General features: G+C 34.0%; 1 protein-coding gene across 6 annotated transcripts in view; it reads left to right on the plus strand.

Moving 5' to 3' along the window:
• PDS5B (PDS5 cohesin associated factor B) overlaps positions 1-21,944 on the plus strand; it is a 195,900-nt gene that overhangs the window by 130,689 nt on the left and 43,267 nt on the right. For all 6 annotated transcript variants that reach the window (XM_023250592.2, XM_023250593.2, XM_023250605.2 and 3 more), the window contains exons 19-21: positions 1,227-1,387; positions 14,406-14,529; positions 17,179-17,337. In XM_023250592.2, the coding sequence (XP_023106360.1) occupies positions 1,227-1,387; positions 14,406-14,529; positions 17,179-17,337 (444 nt within the window). The remainder of the gene's footprint in view (positions 1-1,226; positions 1,388-14,405; positions 14,530-17,178; positions 17,338-21,944) is intronic.

Genomic DNA, 21,944 nt, shown 5'->3' on the forward strand with positions numbered 1-21,944 from the left:
TCATGCACACACAAACACTCTCAAAATAAATAAACATTAAAAAATAAAAAATACTGTTGAATTTCCCTGAGTAGTTTTTTCCCTGATTCACATCCCCCAGATATAATTGTTCTGAATTTGAGGTCATTATTCATTATTCATTCTCATACTGTCTTTATAGTTTTATCATCTCTATTTATGTATCTCTAACATCACTTATTTTGCTTGTTTCTGTATTTTACAAACACGGCATTATGCTTAATATATTTTTCTATGACTTGCTTGATTTTACTTTCCACATTTGATTCTACTTGTTTATTTTAAGCTTGAAAATCCTGTCTTGTTCAGAAAATTTTTATTCTGTTCTTTAATCTGAAATATAAACATCTGAAATTTATTTTGAAAGTGTGTATTGGAGGGAAAGATCTAATTGGATTTTCTCCCAATAGCTATGCAGTTTTATCAGGACTGTTTATTAAAAATCCCATTCATTTTCGTTCTCTGTTGCCTCTGTAGAATCTAAGTTCTTATATATGCTAGGACTATTTATTGCTTTATGTTTTCTGTTTTGTTTCTTCTGTTAGTACCATGTTGATTTGATAATTGTAATGTTATGATACCTTTTACTATCTGTTTTACCCCCTTCCCTGAATAACCTTTTTTCAAAAATGTTACTAGCTAGTCTCTTTTAATTCCCTCTGTTTAGAAAAATGAGCTATTTTGGTAAATTCTCTCTTCTTGTCCCTCTTCTCTAATTCTCCTCCAAAAAAAAAAATCAGGGGCACCTGGGTGGCTCAGTTGGTTAAGCATCCGACTCTTGATCTTGGCTCAGGTCATGATCTCATGAGATCATGAGGACCCATGTTGGGCTCTGTGCTGACAGCACAGGGCCTGCTTGGGATCCTTTCTCTCCCTCTCTCTCCTTCTCTCTTCTGCTTCTCCTCTGCTTGTTCTCTCTCTCTCTCTGTCTCTGTGTCTCAATAAATAAATAAGTCAAACATTAACCAAAACCTAAATTATTTTGAGTAGAATTATATTAACATGTAATTTAATTTTGAAAGAAAGGACTTCTTTAAATCCTGTGATTTAAAGAACATATCTTTTACATATTTGAGTAAGTTTTAAAGTTTACTGTGTTCTCATATACTTGTTAGCATAAATATTTTTGTATTTACTTTGAGTATTTCCAATTGTATTTTAAAGATGAAAAGGGTTTACAGACCATTTTTATGACTCATTTTTTTTAGGTACTCTCATTTACACATCCCATCTCATTTCATTCTGCTGAAACATTTGAGTCTCTCCTGGCTTGCCTGAAAATGGATGATGAAAAAGTAGCAGAGGCTGCACTCCAAATTTTTAAAAACACAGGAAGCAAAATTGAAGAGGATTTCCCACACATCAGATCGTAAGTTGAGTTTATTCTGATAAATACTCTGGAAAATAGAAAAATAATTTACTGTTTCTCGATTTATGTAGTAGTTGGAATCTTGTAAGTTTTGAGGAAATCATGTCTAAGTTATATTAAGTTGGTATCGTTCGGTTTAGATTCTCATTTCCTGAGGGGATAGCACTGGTTGGTATTTTGGATGATTTCATGAAAATGTGGGGCAAACATGGCATTTCTTTCTCAAGCATCTATTTTGCGTAAATATTTTAATGAAAACAATTTTCTAGTAAAACATTCTCTTGACATGGCATAGAATAAACAATTCACATGAATTTAAGGTCTAGTGGGAAATTTCAAAGAAAGGACTCTTCACTATCCTCTGTGATTAAAGGTATTGAATTGAAAATTTTCAGAAGCACTGCTTTATTTGACGTAGGGAAGCATGGAATAATCATCCTAATAGCAGTGTACTTTTGTGTGTGTTTTCAGTATTTCTAAGAATTGGAAATTGTGCTGTTATCCTTGGGATCTCTAATGCTGGTTGATTATTCAAGATTCTGTGATATCTCAAAACGATGAGTCTTCATTCTGTATGGACCCGTACTTCTCTGTATGCATCTCTCCTCCCGCTTCCTGGAGGGTGTATCTGACAGTTGATCCTGATCTTGCCATAGGCATTGGTGGTTCGCTTTACATCTGCCTCATTACTTCTGGCTTAGCTGCTGGTCTAATTAGTTGTGGTTGGGGTAGCATGCTTCTTCATGTTGAAGAATTACCTGGGGCCTATTTCCTCAGAGAGAAAATGGACAAAGGTAGCTCTTAAAATCCCAGGTACACTTTTTGTTATTCTTTGTTCATGTGAACTTAATTCTAGTTCACATGGTAATTGAAACATAACCAGAATTTTATAATCCCATCCTCTTTGGCAGGAGTAAGAAACTTTATTGTTTAGAATTGACTTCTTAATTTTTAAGAGGATGGAGAGCATGAATATTCCTTTGGAATGGTGCTGTGATTCTCCAACACAGATCATAGATCAGAGTTTGGGGAAAAACACATGCACACACACAGTACATATAATGCTGTATCACTTACTGAATGCCCACTTACTGTATTATCTCATTTAAACCTTGTAACAGTTCAGTAAAGTGTAGGAGTTATCCTAATCTTCCAAATGAGAAATCTGTTATTCACTTGAGGTAAATGGTTTTAGATCATATAGCTAGAATGTACAGAGGGAAGATTTGAATTTAGGCCTCTGAATGCCTATGGTACCATATCCATAATGGCACAGTTCCTCTCTTAATTAGGGTTTTGGGCAAGTTTTAGTTTGATTTATTATTTTCATTCTTGACTATCTTTCCTAGTATCTTTAATATCTTAAACATTGATGTATTTGTGGGAGAACTATATAAGAGCAAGGTTGAAAGGTAGACATTTTAGAACATGCAAAGGTCATTTTAAAACATATGCTGCTTTAATATGGAACTTGAAGATTATTTGATTTATATGCTAAGTATATTTCACGTTTCTCATGAGGAGAATTAACTGATATTGAATACCTGATGTGTGCACACACTGTTCTTGATGAAGTAGCTCATCTTATAATATGTTTTCCAGGAGATGAAATATGTATGCAGATTTTATGTTTTAAATTATTAATTGGGTGAGTTGATTTTGAGGAAAAATGATAGAGCTGAGTGTTGATTAAAGCATCTTCCCTTGAATTCACCAAAATAATTTAGAGGAACCACAAGAGAAATGAATCGTAAGTAGAATTGGACAGAATTGCTCCTAGATTATTTAGACCGAATTGAATGTGAGAACATTGATGGTTGATACCCATATTCCTGAATCAGGCATATAAGGGAATGGATAGTAAGTGTTCTGTCGTTGGTTAATTTAGAAGGAGGAGATTGAGGTATGGGCAGGCTTTGAGAGAAATAAGGAAAGCCTAATTTCGGCTGTCATAGAACTAAAGGAGAGACTTCATGGTCACACCGTTTTTCTTTGGACTGACCTATTTTCCTTAGCAGGAGGAGCAAAGCTTAGAGGTGAAGTAAAGCTTAGAGGAGAATTTTGAAGCAAACGTCTTATTACCAACTTTAGAGACACATAAAAGATTGTGTGTTCAGCCACTAAACAAAAATGATGGTTGCTATGGTTTCTGTTCTGATTCCTGTCTGTCAGGAGTCTGGCTTACCTCCAGAGTAGGCAGTTGTCCCCAAACTAAGAGTCCCCTTATAGCATGGAATATAGCCATAGTCCAGGTGGAGCTAGTTCTTGTCCCTGGCAGGTTTCAGTAGACTTGGAGAGAAATTCCACGGAGATGAGAGACTTGCTGCCTTTAGTCCCCACTCCCTTCTCCGTGCTCCTTACTTAGCCAGCTGATGAAGGAGTTGGGAGCTTTGATATTAATTTTTTAAGAGTGACATCTGATGTTCAGTCTTCAGGGAGATGCTGCCTGCCTTTTTGTTCAAATGGCAGAGCCAGAGAATTTCTGTTGCTCAAAGGTGAGTTAACAGAGTACAAATAAATTAACAAACATGAAACCGATGCACATATTTTAGTACTCAAAAGAAAGCTGATAATCACTGTTGGGAAGAATTGAATTTTCCTAGGAAAAAAAGAAAATTTTAAGTGATTCTAAACTGCCAAAAAGTTAAGCAGCAAATGATACCTGGAAAAAAAGAAAACAAAACAAATACATAAAAAGGGAAGTGTCAGAACCAATGGTAAAGAAGACAGGAACATACTTGCATTATCAAGTATAATTTAGTATAAGCAGCAAGGAGCAGAGTAAGCAATTTTGAAAATGTAATCGGTAAGCTAGCAATGGAACTTGAGGAGATTGCATAGAATGTGGAAATGTAGGCATAGAAATGAAGGCAGTTAAATTTCTTTAATAGCAGAAAGTGAAAAGCCCTAAGTGGGTTTTGTGGTGAAGACAACAGAGTGATGGAAAATGGAAAATAATAATAAAAAAAAATAATAGTAAACTTTTTCAGAATGATTGGCTACTTGAATCTGGATATCAAGAGGACTCCTGTTTTAGGAAAATATCCTGGTGGAATTTACTGAATTTTCAGGGATTACCGAAGTGATTTCACAAACATCAAGGGCAAAGAAAAGGAAGTATGTTATGTACAATGGAAAAATAAAGAGGCTCGCTTATTTCTTTCAACCACCTAAGATTTCTGAAGTTAATGATTCAACAACTAGAGAGATTTCATGGACAAAAAGAATATAACCTAAGAATTTCCTAAGTAGCCAAGTTGTGCTTAAGGACAAATGAAGGATGTTCTTTAGGATATAAAGACTCAGGAAATGTATTAATAACCCCTTTTATATTATGAACTCTGCCTACCAAGGTGTATACTCTTCCCCTTTGCATTCAGTTTTGCTTAAGCTCCTAATTCTACCTTTTGTTTTTGTTGGCGTATCTGATTTGTTTTTTTCTCATCATTTTACTTTTAGTGTTTAAATTAAAAATTTTTTTTAACGTTTATTTATTATTGAGAGACAGAGAGTGAGCAAGGGAGAGGCAGAGAGAGAGGGGAACACAGAATGTGAAGCAGGCTCCAGGCTCTGAGCTGGCAGCACAGAGCCCGATGTAGGGCTCGAACTCACAAACTGCGAGATCATGACCTGAGCCAAAGTCGGACACCCAACTGACTGAGCCACCCAGGCGCCCCTCAGTGTTTAAATTTTAGATGTGCCTATATCTATGTTTTAAATATTGGAAAACCTGATTTTTTTTTTAAGGAAAATATAAATAAATAAAATTGGCTCAAAGAAGAAGAAAAAACCTAATTAGGCTATGATAATAAAAAAAATGGTGAAAAGGATCCTCTAGTAAAACGTGCCAGTAAAAGTTACATGTTAAAGAAAGTATTATTTCACATCTGTAAGAAACCAAGGATTCTAATTTTTTTAAGTTGTTTAGAGCATGACAAAAAAAACCAAACAAACATTCAGATTACTTGTAAAGCCAAGATAACCAGCAGGAGTGCTAAAACTAGTTAACAGATATTCCCTCAAAAGAAAACTTCAAACAGAGCTTACTAATATTGCTGCAAAAAGTTTAAGTAAAATTTTAGAAAAAAGAGAGTTGACTACAGTAAAACAAAAATATATTATGGTCAGATGTGATTACTTTCAGGAATACAAAGAGGATTGGTATTGATAGGCCTAATATTCATGTTACAATTTATTATATAATTGAGTATAAAGGAAAAGGCACACAGTAGGTCACATTGATGTGACAAGGATTAGAATGCTAAAGGAGTCTATTTCTAATTAAACCTAATAAATTAGGATTAAATACCTTCATAACATAATAAATGTGTCTCAGACCAAAAATAGGTGTCATCATATAGTAAACACCAGAAGCATTCACAGTAAAATTAGGAACAAAATGAAGAAAATACACTATCTCTGCCATGATTTAACATTGTTTCAGAAGCATTAGCCAATATAATTACATTAAAAAATAAATTTAAGAAGTACAAGTGTTGGAGGAGATAGAGTTATTGTATTTCATGGAAAATCTGTGAATCAACTGAAAAACTACCAAAACCAAGATAGCCAATATAAGCCAAAATCCCATATAACACTAACAACCATTTTGAGAATATTATAGGAATAAAAATCAGAAGACCTAGGGGTAACACAAGAAATTTGCAGCCTTATAAATACTGAGTGGAGAAGTATAATATTTAACAAAAAAATCAGGAAAAGTTAGATTGCCCAGTAAATTATTGGCAAGCTGTTTTGAAAAGAAAAATCAATGTAAACTGCTTATCTTGATTTTACATATATTTGAAATGAGTTAAAGATTTATCTAAGATTTTAAATGTATAAAATGAATCAATAAAAGTACTGGTAACCAGAACAGTTTTGTAATTCCTTTTTTTTTTTTGGTGGGTGAAGGGATACTGGTGCCAGATCATAAGACGAAATACTGATGGATTATATTATTAAATATCCATTTGTTGAAAAATATTTATAGAGACTCTACTGTGTATAAGGTACTGAAGTGTGTATAAAGTTTTGTTGATGAACAGACTCTGTCCATATTTTAGTGAGGAAGAATACCATTTAGACAAAAGCAGAAATCATGAAGTAAGTTAGAAATACAAATGGTATGCTTGGAAACTATTTTCAGTATGTATAACTTTGAAAAGGTTAATATCTGTAACGTATAAAGACTCTTAAAAATATAACAAACAGGTTTCACAGTAGAATACTGGCAAAGGGAATGAACAGGAAATTCACAAACAGGAAAGCCTTCTAGCCCCTCAAATCAAGAAAAGACATTTATGCTTACTAATAGTAATTGAGGCAAAAACAAATAAAAACACCAGGATTAGCTAGCATTCCAGTGATGTCTCTTGATTGAATTATAAATGATTCAGCTTTTCTGGGTTGGTAATGTGGTAATACATACCAACTTAAAATGTGTGCTTGTAGTCTTCCAACTCTGCAGTGTTATTTTCAAGAACTTATTTCAGAGATAATTAGAAAAGATACCTACCTAATGATACTATGGGTCAGGGTTGAGTCAGAGGAACAGAAACCACACAAGGTATTTTAAACGTACATTAATTAATACAGATGTTTGAAGGATGAAAGAGCAGGTTGTTTTGGTAACCCAAGGACTATGAACTGCTGGAAGCAGCTATGACTCCTAGGGCTGGCCGGCTGACAAGTGGTGTTCAGGACTGCCCATTGGATGGAAGAGCCCTGTCAGTATTGGCACAGCCAACCAGCTGTCACAGTAGGAGTGTCCTAGTTGTTGCTGGGGGGGGGTGGGGGGTGGGGGGGTGGGGGGGGTATGGCAGAGCTACTGCACAAGATGCCTGAAGAAGCTATAGTGTCTCTTATTGGAAGAATCCAACAGGAAGGCAACTCTTGAAGGAATCTAGGAAATACAATTTCTGATTTATAGCACCAGGGTCTCAGAGCAGATTATAGGGTAGGCTTAAATCTTAAAGCTCAGAAACAGTGCATAAATAACTAGAATAAGGATGTTGGTGCTTTTGTTGTTAAGACTAAAAAAGAAAAATCAAAACATCTAAATGTTCATCAGTACGGGATTGGTTAGACTAGTTGTGGTATATCTATCTGCTAAAGATATATATGAGCATTAAAATTAGTGTTTAGCAGTACTTGATATAGGAAGTTCTCTACAGCATTGTTGGTGAAAAAATGTTTCCAAATACTATGTAGTTTGTACCCTGGTTTACTTAAATATATGTATGTATGTATAGAGAAATTTTAGAATTGTTAACCAAATGTTAGCAGTAATTATTTCAGAGTAGTAGAATTTTGAGGTTTTTTTTTTTTTTAGTGGTATTGTATTTTTCAGTTTTTGCATTTTCTGCATGTGTGTGATTATTATCGGGAGGGAAAAAACCCTTGAATCGGAAAGAAGAAAATCAATTTAACAAGGGAGTAAAGCATTTCTTTTAACAGGAACTTAGAAAAAGCAATCAGAAGATAGTTGTTTCGTTTACATTTCACTGACTTCTAAGACTGCCTAGTAGTTCAGAATTCTTGAAAGTTTTTTTTTCTTTGTTTTGATTTATTTCTGTTCTGTTTATTTTTTTCTGTTTTCTGTTTAAATGAATATGCAAAACATTGGATGAGCTTAAAATTTCTCATTCTGTCTTCAAAAATTCCAACCCAAATTGCTTTTTTACTTCTATGTGACATGTAATTTTCTCTTGATTACTAAGAAGAGGTATTTATGGATGTTGGTATTGGAAAGTCTGATCTATGATATGATGGGTCTTATCTGGGGAGTTTAGTTACTGAAGTTACCAGAAAGTAATAATTTTTCATTTCATAAAGAACTTCAAACCATAGATTAAAAGGATAGTTTGGTGAGACTCTGAAACATTTTACTCCTGAAATTTTCAAACATATAGAGAAGTAGATAGACTATTACAATAAACTCCTATGTATCCAACAACTGGCTTATATATGAATAACTTACAGCCACTTTACTGTAATTTATAATTCTACTTCCCCTGTTCCCCTTATATCTGAAAGCAAACCCCAGACTAAATATATCATTTTATCTATACATCTAAGTATCTCTAAGAGATAAGAGCTCTTAAAAATAAACATAATACCTTTCTCACAAACATAGGTGACATTAGTTGCTTAATGTTAATATCCAATTAATTTTCTCAAAAATAGTAACTTTTTTAAAATCAAGATCCATAATGCTATTTGTAGATGCATTTATTAAAGTGCCTCATTTCTTTCTTTGTGTTTGATAAACCAGGTTTCTCTTGCAGAGTTTCACATAGACCGATTTTTGCTAATTGTATGCCTTTGGCATATTTTAATGGGTTTCTTATATTTTCTGTAAGGTTATAGTTAAATCCAGAGGCCTGATAGGATTCCAGTCAACCTTTTTGTTGTCAGAGGACCACTTTATAGATGGTGGTATGCCCCTCTGTCGGTTGTTGCTTAGTGATCAGAGGTGATCTGTCATTCCTTCTTCAGTTACTAACTGAATACTTTCATAAAGAGGAACTTCTCATCTATTCTCTGGTTCCCCAATGTTACATCTGTTCAGGAAAGGCAGGTTAAATGCTTCGTTTTTTTTAAGTTATTGAACGGTGTTCAAAATAGTGATTTTACTAGCCTCCTTCAAATGTGACGAATTAACTGTTGTTGTCTTTTTAAAATAACCATTATAAACCCATGAATTTACACATATTTGACAAATTGACGATTTGTCACTGATGCTCATATTGCCCCATCTATATCCAGGAGCCTATTTAAGTTGACCTTTGAGTCCCTTTGAACAGCTCCACTCATCTCTGTAGTTTCTTAACAATTCCGATGTGACAATTTGTTCCAGGCCCATCTTCTACATGTCCCACACCTGAAATCAGTCATTTCTCTAAAGAGCCCTGGTTCTTTTTAATGGGAATGTTATTAAGATGATCATAATGTGAGTCTTGTGGGTACTAATGCCTAGTGTGTGGGTCATTTTTTAAGACAATTCAGTGGACATAGCAAAAAAAAAAAAAAAAAAAAAAAAAAGAAAGTCTTTCTGGAAGATAAAATGCATTGTGTGTTTATATTGATTATTCTAGTTCTAACTCAGGGCTACAGTATTTTTACAGAATCTCTTCAATTTTACATTTGTATCTCTTTTTCCCCAACTTAGATAACACAGGATGATAAAATCGTGGTATTACATATTAACTCATTTGAATTATGCCGTATTAAATACCTAACAGTCTCAGAAATGGCAGTAGCACTACCAATGTTACTCCTAAAGAGTTAAGTTTGTTGACTTGTTATCTTTAAGGTGTGTATCACATTAGGGATTTACAGTCAAATTTCTCTATTTCACAGTTACTTAAAATGATTCTTTTTTGTGTAGTTACGCCACCAAATGGATACATACTTTTGTTCATTTGCTTTATTTTATTACTTTTTTTAATGTTTATTTTTGAGAGAGAGAGTGAGGGGTGGGACAAGGCAGAGAGAGAGGGAGACATAGATTCGGAAGCAGGCCCCAGGCTCGGAGCTTTCAGTGCAAGCCTGATGCAGGACTTAAACTGAAGGTAAGATCGTGACCTGAGCAAAAGTTGGACGCTTAACTGACTGAGCCACCCAGGTGCTCCTGTTTGTTTTATTTTATTTTTTTTTAAGTTTCTCTTTTAAAATAAAATTTAAAAAATATCTTTTAATTTTAAGTAGGCTTCATGTCCAACGTAGGGCTCGAACTCACAACCCTGAGTTGTATGCTTTACTGATTGAGCCAGCAAGGAGCTCCTAAAATTTAATTTAATTTTTAAGTTATATGAAATATTCACTGGTTTTGAAGAGAGTTCTGAAAGCAAAATATATTCCAAGAAGTCTAGCTTCAGTTTCTCATCTGTCTACCTATTCCTTTTTACCTTTAGATGAACTTGGAAAAAAAAAAAGTCCTCTATGCATGTCTGTCTGGGTGTGTTTCAGTGTGTATATGTATGTGTATTCATATGCCCTCTTTGACAGATAAATGATAAAGTACGCTGTACACACTTTCCTCCACCTTGCTTTTGTCTTTTGATACATACTGATAGTTATTCCATATTTAAGTAGTTATTTGTGCTTTTTATCAGAGTAAATGCATGTATAATTTTGCTAGATTTTGCTGCATTTCCCTCCATGGTGGCTATAACGTTTTGCATTCTCACCAGCAGTATACAAATGTACCTGATTCCCCACAGCCTTGTCAAGTCTGTGTTGTTATGATTGTGTCTCTTTTTCCTGGTCATCGTCCTTGTTCTGCAGTTGTCTGAGAGTAGCATAACCACTTCTACTTTCTACTTTTTTTTATATCAGTGTTTGCAAGTCATGTTGTTTGCCTTTTTTTTTTTAAACTTTAAATCTTTGTGGGACTTGATATTTAAAATGAGGTTCTTTTAAATATCCTACAGGTTAGTCTTTGTTTAGTTACATTTTTGTTGGTTTGTTTTGGTTTTGGTTGTTTTAATTCAGTTTGACAAACTGTCTTTTGGTTGGAATATTTAGACCATTATGGTTAGTGTAATTATTGATATAGTTAGATTTAAGCTGCCATCTTTATTTTTGTTTTGTCTTTTCTCTGTTCTCCTTTCCTTCTATTTCTGCCCTCCTTGGGATTAACTGAGTATTTGTTTTATTTTTAATTGTTTTTTAAAGTATTTAAATTCCAGTTAACATACAGTGTAATGTTAGTTTCAGGTGTGCAGTATACTGCTTCAGCACCTCCATGCAACAGTGCTCATCACCACAAGTGCACTCCTTAATCCCTGTCACCTTATTTAACCCATCAGTTTGTTCTCTATAGTTAGGAGTCTGTTTGTTGTTTCTTGGTTTGTCTCTCTCTTTTCTTCCTTTGCTCGTTTGTTTTGTTTTGTTATCTTCACTACTGGAGATAATCTACATTCAAATAAAATTATATCACTTAATGTATATTATAAAAGCTTTGCAACAGTATATCTCCATGCCTTCCCCCTCTAAGCTTTTGTTGGCATATTTTGTTTCTGAATATGTTATAAATTCTACAATGTGTTGATATTTTTGCTCTAAACAGTTTGATAAGTCTTGGATTAACAGTGATAGATTTATTGGTACACACACATTTACCATTTCTGTCACTCTTCATTTTTTAGATATCTGTATTTTCATCTGGTATCATTTTTCTTCTAGAATAACTTTATTTCTTATCGTATAGTTCTGCTTGTAATTCATTATCTCAGCTTTTCTTTCTCTGAAAAAAATCTTTATTTTGCCTTCATTCTTGAAAGGTATTTTTTCTCAGTAGAATTCTAGATTGGCAGTTTATTTTCATTTAGTACCTAAAAGATGTCACTGCATTATTTTCTGGATTGCATAGTTTTTGATGAAAAGTATTCCTCTGTATATATTGTTTTTGCATATGTAATGTGTATTTTTTTCAGACTATTTTTAGGATTTCTTTTCTTTATCACTGTTTTTACCAAATTGATAATGGCATGTCTTGGAATGATTTACTTTATGCTTCTTCTCCTTGCAGCTTACTGAGATTTGGGGGACTATGGGTCTTTTTCCCATCAGATTTGGAAAAATTGTGGCAACTATCTCTTCAGATATTTTTTTCTGTTCACCCCTCCTCACCTCTTTGTTTTCTAGGACTCCAGTTGCATGTATTTTTGACTACTTGATACTGTCTTACAGGTCACTGATGCTCTGTTCTTTTTTTTTTTTCCTGTCCTTGTTTCCTTCTGGTTTTATTTTGCATAGTTGCTATTGCTATGTCTTCAAGTTCACTGATGTTTTCTTCTGTAACATATAATCTACTTTTGATCCTATTGGTATATTTTTCATTACAGGTTTTGTATTTTTCATAGTAGTTGCATTTGGGTCTTCTTTATGTGTTTCATTTCTGTCCTCATGTTCATGTTTTCTTGGGCATATGGAGCATCTTGATAACAGCTGTTTATGTCTTTGCTAATTTTGTCACCTGTGCCATTTCTGGGACTATTTCTGTTGATGAATTTGTTTTCCTCGTTATGTATTACAAGGTCTTTCCACTGTGGCTGGTGGAGACCTGAATTACTAGCAGCCCCAGGTGCGTTAGGGAATTTCTTGGCTTATTGCTTTCCAGTGTTCTTTTCCTGGTCTCAGGTAGTTTTTTTCTTCCTCATGCATGGCACTGATTATTATTCAGTCAGTGACTTGCGACACCCCTCTGTGGATCTCCAGAATTCAAGCTCTCTTGCTGTCTTTGTAGCTCACTCCTCTGTGGAACTCTGCCCTAGAAATTATAGCTGCTTCAACTCCCATCTCGGTCTCCCTCAACTCCATGCTACCACCAGATTCTTACTGGGTTACTTCTCCTTCCATGGCAGTCTGGAGCCTTGCAGGCAGCAAGTGAGGATAGATGTAGGCCTCTTGTAGTTTATTTTCCATCTTTTAGGGATTACAGTCATATGCTGCCTGTTGTCCTGTGTCCAAAACCTTTAACATGTTTATCTGTTTTCTGCTTGTTTAAAGTAGGAGAGAATCCCATTTCAGATATGCCCTCATCATGTGAACTTTTAATTTGTATGTTTTTAATTGTTGGTAAATGAGTGAAAGTAAACGTCTTTTCACACATCTCTATCACACATAAATATCTACTTATTTTAATATTTATTTTTGGGAGGGAGGGAGGGAGGGAGAGAGAGAGAGAGAGAGAGAGAGAGAGAGAGAGAGAGAGAGAGAGACAACACACACGTGATTTGGGGAGGGACTGAGAGAGGGAGACACAGAATCCAAAGCAGGCTCTAGGCTCTGAGCTGTCAGCACAGAGCCCAATGCGTGGTTCGAACTCTCTCAGATCATGATCTGACCTGAAGTCAGATGCTTAACTACTGAGCCACCCAGGTGCCCCTGTATATCTACTTTTGAAAAACTTTATGTCCAGCCCATTTGTCCATGATATTGCTTGTCATTTCATTCTATATTTGTAGACGATCCTTACATTAAGGATATTGACCCTTTGTGAAACAAAATGTAGAATTTCCCCTCAATTTATCACTTGTTTTTTTATTATATTTTACTGTTGATGTCTTTTGTGATACTCTATTACTGTTGATGAATTATTGTATCTATGAATTCTTAGTATTTGGGCCCTGGGTTGGTACTGAGCAAGGAGGTAGATTCAGAAGTTGCTTTCACTGTGAGATGTTTGAATAGTTGAGCTAAGAGATCTTGCTTTATTCATTATTCTTTCTAAGTTTTTGTGTTGGGTAATGATATGATACCTGAACCTTCTTCCAGCTACATGACTTACTCCAGAACTCTGCTCAAATGTTACTTTATCTGCAGGGTCTTCTGTAACCACCCTCTTTCAAATTATAATACTCACACACCTCTCCCCACTCCCTATCCTGTCTTCTTTCTTCTCCTTTTTTTCCTCCACAGAAGTTATCCCAACTTGACATAACACATATTTTGCTAATTTATGTATTATTGTTTGTCTTGTCCAAAATATGCTGGTAGCATGAAGGCAAGCATTTTGGGACTTTTAATAGTGCCCAGCACATAGTAAATACTTGGTTTGTATAGGTTTTATAATCCGATTTCCCGTTATGTAGGTTGTCCTGGTATAAAATGAAAAATGAATCAGAAGAAGAAAGGGACTTGAAAAAGTTTAGGTCCCATTATAGTGGTCTTATATGTTGTATAAGGTGGCAACAATTTAGCAGGAGTGATAGCTGTGAGAATAAAAGAGAAGAAGCTAATGGGAATGACATTAAGAAGAAATGGGTTGCCATCCATGTTTGTATTTAGAATTGTTAAGTAAAAAGAAAAAAACTCTTGTATTTGGACTGTATTTTTAATATAGATGTTTATAAAGCAGAATTAGAGACAGTTAAAAATGAGTTCAAAAAGATTTTTTTGTTCTTACAAAACATTACTTCAAAAATACAAATGGTAAAGTATCTAGTGGAGTCTTGCTGATTTTTCTGGTTTACTGTTTTTCTTTAATTCCATTTTTTGTTTTCTTTAGAGCTTTGCTTCCTGTTTTACATCACAAATCTAAAAAAGGACCCCCCCGTCAAGCCAAATACGCCATTCATTGTATCCATGCGATATTTTCTAGTAAAGAGACCCAGTTTGCACAGATATTTGAGGTAAAGAGAAAAAAAAAATTTTTTTGTTTCATAAATTATAGTTAAAAAACACATATTAATGATTTTATAGAATGTTCACATTTGGAGATGCATCATTTTATAGTATGTTTTCAGGATTTAAATCAGTATAATCAATATTGATGAGTGGTTAAAATATGAAAATATCTGATTATTTAGATGTTTAGTACTAACTTAAATTCAGAAATCAAACAATTATATCGTAATTTTTGGTATTATACATTTAATATTAGGAAGCTTTTTCATTAATAAGTAACTATATATAAAATCATACTTAGTGATAATCAGTAATGATTATTCTGTCAGTTTATAGGTTTAAAAATTAGAGTTCTGTTTACGAGATACTGCTGAAGTTTGTGGAGTTTTGTCAATTCTAATTGGTAATATAAAGTACAAATAGATTTATACTTAATCACTGACCTAATTTTATACAGATTAAATTGTTTTTTAAATACATATTTCATATTATTTTTTCTATTTTATTAAATAGAAATTACTATTTCCCTTTCTAAGCATTGCATTTTATTTTAATCTATAATCTGGGGCTATCTTTAGTATTCTTACTATATATTTAGCATTTTTACATAGTGCAGGAACCTTGAATGAAATCAAAGCAGTTTGGAAAGTATGCTGAAGCTACTTCACCATAAAAACTTTGACTTGTTATCCCTGTTTTGAAACATTTATGGTAACCTTTTCAAATCTTCATGTATAATGCTAAAGACCTGAACAAGGAAGAAAAGTAGTTGTCTTTATCAAACATTGTCTTTGTGTATATAGCAAATAATTTATTTTTAATTTTGTGCCTTTTGGGGTGGAGGCATTTTTTGTAGTCTGTTTTTATATATGAGAATGACTTTAATGAATTCATGTTGATTTAGAAAGCTTTTGTTTTTCGTGATTAGTCTCCTTTCTATTCCTTTCAATGGTGATAAAGAGCAAGATAACGTTAATAATAACTTGAATTTGTTATGTACTTTTATTTTCATTTTGATATTATATATCTGGTATTTTATTTATTTTTTTCTCTGATATTTTATCTTTACCATAACCTAACCTGTGATCCTTCTGCTATAATGTATAGGTTGGCTACCTTCTGAGAAAAGGTTTCATAGAGGTATCTGGCCTTTATGAGATTACTGTTAATCCAGGGTCTATTAATTTTGCTTTCTTAGAAATGATTTTATTACCTTATTTTGTAAAATTGTCACACTCATTATTGAAAAACCCGCATGATCAGATTTTCATTTATAATACAAAGAATCTGGCATTTTGGTGTACAATGGATGTATTGAGGGAAGTCATCAAGAATAGCGAGAAGTAAACTCATTTAAATATACTTTTGGCCAAATGAAACCTTATATTGACCCGATATTTTAGGGGAAGAACAGTTTAATATTGTTTTTCAAGCCTAGAATTCTTGGTGTTCAGCATGGGAGGACAGCATCAACTCTTTATTAAAAGTGTCACTGAAAATTTTAATAATCTATTTACTTGTTTACAAATCAAAAGATACAAAACAAATCCAAATAGTAAGTAGTAAAATAGTAAGTTTTCTCCTCCATCTCAGCCCCATATCCCCAGCTACCCACTTCTCATTCCCAGAGGTAACCAGTGTTACCAGTTTCTAATACACTTTTCTCAAGAGTATTTATTCATAATACACACACACACACACACACACACACACACACACACACACAACACACACACAAAATCACACACATAGATTTTGTCCCTTTCCCTCTCTGCTTATGCTAGTGATAGTCTACTATAGTCACTCTTGGGATTTCCCTATTTTAAAATTGTAACAAAACATTTTAGGTATTATCCTACATGGGTATACGAGGAGTCTCATTCTTTTGTCATGCCAAAATATGTATTAATGTTTGAGTTTTCTATCAGAATAATAAAAATAATTCTCTTAGTTGTGGCACTTAATAGTTGATGGTATAAAAATGCACAAAAATGCATGTGACTCTATATAATAAAGTTTATTTCTTGCTCCTGAAAAAATGTCCAGTTGGGTGTTTGGATTGCATTCTAATCAACAGTTTAGACACACAGACTTTTTTTGACAAATGGCTTCTCTTTTTAGTCCCGCTGGAACCTTGGTAGTAAGCCTGTCAGTGAGTAAAGAGAGAATATGGAGAAGATACATTTCTCATACTTGCTTCAGTGCGGGGATTGCATACCTCACTTTTACCCCCAATCTGTTAATAACCAGTGCTTTTTCCCATATTCTCTTCTAACTGCAGAAGAAGCTGCATGGAAGTAGAACAGAAGCTTCCATGCAGGAAGTAGAACAGAAGTGGATATTGGTGAACACTGTCGGTCTCTAACATATTCATCTATGTGATCATAAAATATACAATACATAATATGATTCTCCCATGCTGAAATTTTTTTTACCTATTTCTAAAATATGACTTGGGCAAAACTGAAAATAATTAAATGTGATGCCTTTTAGATATAAATAACCTATAGTTTAAATATAAGCTTGAGCTACTACTTACATCATGTATATGTATTGAAGCTTCTATAGGTTTTTTTTGATTTGAGCATGAAATATGTGAATAGTTTATTTACATATTTGTAGAGTTGAATATGTTTTCCTTTTCTCATTTTCAGCCTCTGCATAAGAGCCTAGATCCAAGCAACCTGGAACATCTCATAACACCATTGGTTACCATTGGGCATATCGCTCTCCTTGCACCTGATCAGTTTGCTGCTCCTTTGAAGTCTTTAGTAGCTACTTTCATTGTGAAAGATCTTCTCATGAATGATCGGGTAATTTATATTTTTTAGACCTGTGTTCCTCACAGTGTTATCTTCTAAAAGTGAAATGTTGTAAATAACACTTCCATTTGGCTGCTTTCTTTGAGGTTTTCCTATCTTTTTAACATGCCGTTATCTCCAGTAGAACTAGAGGCATTGAAACATGTCTTTAGTTGAGCATATGCATGTAACCTGCAATACATTCCTTGATAAATACAAAATATCATTTGATTTTCTTTCAGCTTTATAGTGGATTAATTTTTATAATGATATCTATTTTTAAAAATGTGAAGACTGACAAGCTAGGTCACATTATGGTTGTCATGACAATAGTTGTTTCTTTCCCTCCATACAGTAGAGAATTAAGAGCACTAGGAGAAAACATTAGGAAAGAACTAAGTGATTTTGTCTGTCTTCAGTTTGTGAGTATTTGGGGTAGGGCATGTTTGAGTCTGGGAGAATTGACTCCTTATAGTCATGTGGCATTTTATGTATGTGTGTGCATATTTATGTATACACACACATATAAACATGCATGTGCAGACACTTATGTAACCAGTTTTGTGGCTGCTGTGTGCTCAGCACTGTACTAGGTTCTTTGGAGAATTAAAAGAAGTATAAGATAAAGTTTCTCCTCTTAAAATATAGTTATAAATCTTGCAGTGTGTAGCTATATTACTTACATGTTTCATATTCATCATTATCTTCTATTAATATACTTTAATATACTTTAATACTTTTAAACTGATTTATTATGGAAAAATAGTTTTGGGAGATAATAGTCAAGATAATTGTATGTATTAGATCTCTAATGATTTGTGACTATTTAACTTTAGTTGACCAGAGCCCTGTAATTTGGAGACCAAAGGCCTGTGTTAATTACCATTGTCCCTGGCTGTGTTCTTCAGCTATGTCTCTCACTTTTCTTCTCCCTAAGTACAGTATTTCATATGTTCTTTCGGTTATGTATGCTAATCATGTGTTTCAAGTTTGATATCCTTACTTTGTTTTCTTTAATGCAGAAATTTTGTTGAGATAAAAGTGCATACTTTTTAAGGGTGTGGTTCATTAAGGTTTCACAAAGTTAGCATTTTTGACCAGCTGACAATCCAGGCAAAGAAGTAGAAATTTACCAGACTCCCAAAGCCCCTGTGTCTTTTTCTTGTTATTAACCTTCCCTTCTCCCTGAAGATAACCATAATCTTGACTTCTAACACCAAAGATTAGTTTTACCTGTTTTTGAACGTTTATAAATGGAATTATGTAGAGTAAATTTTTTATGTCTGACTTTATCTTAACTCAGTATTACATTTGTTAGATGAATCCATCCTGGTGTATATAGCAATGGTTTGTTCATGTTTGTTGCTGTATAGTATTCCATTGTTTGTGTATGCCATGTATCTGCTCTGTTGCTAAACATCTAAGTTACTTCTGGTGTTAAATGCATACCGCTATTACAAATACTCTTTTACATATCATTTTGTGCACTTATGTATGAAATTCTTTTTTAGTTGCTCTATCTTAGAGTATAAGTATGTATAAGTTGTTTTAGTAAAATTTGCCAAATTATTTTTCTTTCTTTCTTTTTTTGCCAAATTGTTTTTCAAAATGATTATACCAACTAATATTCTTATATATGCTGAATGAGGGTTCTAGTTGTACCATTTCCTTGACTGTACTAGATATGGCAGTCTTCAACATTTTAGTCATTTTATGAAGTGTAATGAATGATATGCCCTTAGGCACATTTTCATATTTGTATTGACATTTTGGTTCTCCTCTTTCGTGAAGTGTCTGCTCAAGCATCTTCCACATTTTTCTATTAAATTGTCAGTCTCTTATATTCATTTGTAAGATTTCCTCATGTATCTTGTTGGCAATATGGTTAGCAAATCTCTTTTCCCACTTTGTAACATGCCTTTCACTCTCTTAATGGTGTTTTTTTTTTAATTTTTTTTAATTTTTTTTTTTTATTGTTCATTTATTTTTGAGACAGAGAGAGACAGAGCATGAATGGGGGAGGGTCAGAGAGAGAGGGAGACACAGAATCTGAAGCAGGCTCCAGGCTCCAAGCTGTCAGCACAGAGCCCAACGCGGGGCTCAAACTCACAGACCGTGAGATCATGACCTGAGCCGAAGTTGGACGCTTAACCAACTGAGCCACCCAGGCGCCCCCTTAATGGTGTTTTTTGATGAGCAGAAGTTCTTAATTTTAACAGAACTCATTTTATTATTTTCTTTTTAGTACTTGTCTTTTTTGTCTACTCCAAGGTTGTGAACATATTCCCTGTATTATTTTCTAGAACAATGGTAATATACAAGCTTCTAGCCACATGTAGCTATATAAATTTAAGTTTAAACTAAATATAATTGTAAATCTAGTCACACATTTCAAGTGCTCACTAGTCACATACTGCTAGTGTCGAACAGCCCAGAACATTTCTGCCATTTCAAAGTTCTGTTAGACAGTGTTGCTCTAGAAGCTTTATTTATTTAACTTACACATTACACTCTGAAGTCTACTTGGGATTGATTTTTATATATGGTATATGATTACTATCCAGATTCATTTTCTTTATTTCCATCTGACTCAACTCACATTTATTGAAAAGACTGTCTTCCTTGCTGCATTTAAAAAAAAATTGAGATGAAATTCACATAATGTAAAATTAGCTGTTTAAAGTATACAATTCAGTCACATTTTATTTAGTACATTGACAATTTTGTGTGACTGCCACTTCTGTCTAGTTCCAGATCATTTTCATTAAGCAGTCACACCACATTTCCCCAGCCCTGGGCAACCACCAGTCTCCGGTCTGTCTTAATGGATTTAACTGTTGTGAATATTTCCTATAAATGGAAGCCTGCAGTATGTGACTTCTTGTGTTTTTCTTCTGTCACTTAGCATGATCTTTTTGAGGTTCATGTTGTAGCATACATCAGTACTTCATTCCATTTTATGGCTGAATAATATTCTGCTGTATGTATTTATCACAATTTGTTTATCCATTTATTCAGTGATGGACATTTGGGTTATTCCCACCTTTTGAATATTATGAAAAGTGCTGCTATGAATTTTATGGCTGGGTATTTGTTTGAGTACCTGTGTTTAGTTCTTTGGGTATTTTCCTAGGTATATACCTTTGCTAGATTATATGGTGATTCTGTGTTTAACTTTTTTATTTTAGAGAGTGCTCAAGATGGGGAGAGAGGCAGAGGGGGAAGAGAGAAAGAGAAAGAGAAAATGAGAATCTTTGGCAGACCCATGCTTAGTGCAGAGCCTGACACCAGGCTCAATCCTATAACCCTGAGATCATGACCTGAGCTGAAATGAAGAGTTGGGCTCTCAATTGACTGAGCCACCTAGGTGCCCCAGTGTTTAGCTTTTTGAGAAACTGACAAACTATTCTCCACAGAGGCTACACCAATTTACCTTCCCGCCAGCAGTGTATGAAACTTCCAGTTTTCTCCACATCCTCGCCAACTTCCTATTTTCTGTTAATTTGATTATAGCCATCCTAACGGGTGTGAAGTGGCATCTCACTGTGGTTTTGATTTGCATTTCTCTAATGATATTGAGCATCTTTTGATGTACTTATTAGCCATTTGTGTATCTTTTGGAGCAAAGACTATACGTGTCTTTTGCCCATTTTTTTAGGGCTCTGTGTTGAGTAGTGAAAGTTCTTTATACTTTCTAGACACAATTCTCTTGTCAGATCCATGGTTTGCAAATATTTTCTCCCATTCTGTAGGTTGTCTTTTAAGTTGTCCTTTAATTTTTTAATTGAGATATAATTGATATGTAACATTATTTAGATGTGTGCAGTGTAATGATTCAGTATTTTATATACTTTGAAATGATCACCACAAAAAGCCTAGTTAATATCCATCCCACACAGTTACATTTTTTCCCCCCTGTGGGAACTTTTAAGATCTTGGCAACTTATCAAATATACACTATATGGCATTACTAACTGTAGTTACCAGGCTGTACATCACATTCCATGACTTATTTATTTTATAACTGTAAGTTTGTGCCTTTGACCCCATTCAGCCATTTTGCCCACCTACCCCTTCCTTTGTCAACTATCAGTCTATTCCATGTATCTTTGATATTATCTTAGCCAGTCTGATAAGTGCGAGGTTGTATCTCATTCTGGTTTTGATTTGCATTTCGTTGATGATTAGGGACACTGAGCATCTTCTCATGTGTCCTCTGTATGTTTTCTTTGGAGATATTATCTATTCAAGTCCTCTGCCCGTTATTTAATTGGGTTGTGTTTTTGATACTAAGTTATGTAAATTCTTTATATATTTTGGATATTAGCCCCTTATCTGATGTATGATTTGCAAGTATCTTCTCCCATTCAGTAGGTTGCCTTTTCTTTTTGTTGGCAATTTCTTTTGCTGTGCAAAAGATATTTAGTTTGGTATAGTCCCGTTTGTTTATTTTAGTGTTTGTTCCCCTTGCCTGGGGAGACTCTTGCAAAAAGTTACTGCTGAGACAAATGTCAAAGAGCTTACTGCCTGTGTTTTCTAGGAGTTTTATGATTTCAGGTCTTTTATTTAAACTTTTTCCCTTTTGAATTTGTTTTTATATGTGGCGTAAGATAGCATGT

The sequence above is a fragment of the Felis catus genome, chromosome A1, assembly GCF_018350175.1.
Source record: "Felis catus isolate Fca126 chromosome A1, F.catus_Fca126_mat1.0, whole genome shotgun sequence".
NCBI lineage: Eukaryota > Metazoa > Chordata > Mammalia > Carnivora > Felidae > Felis > Felis catus.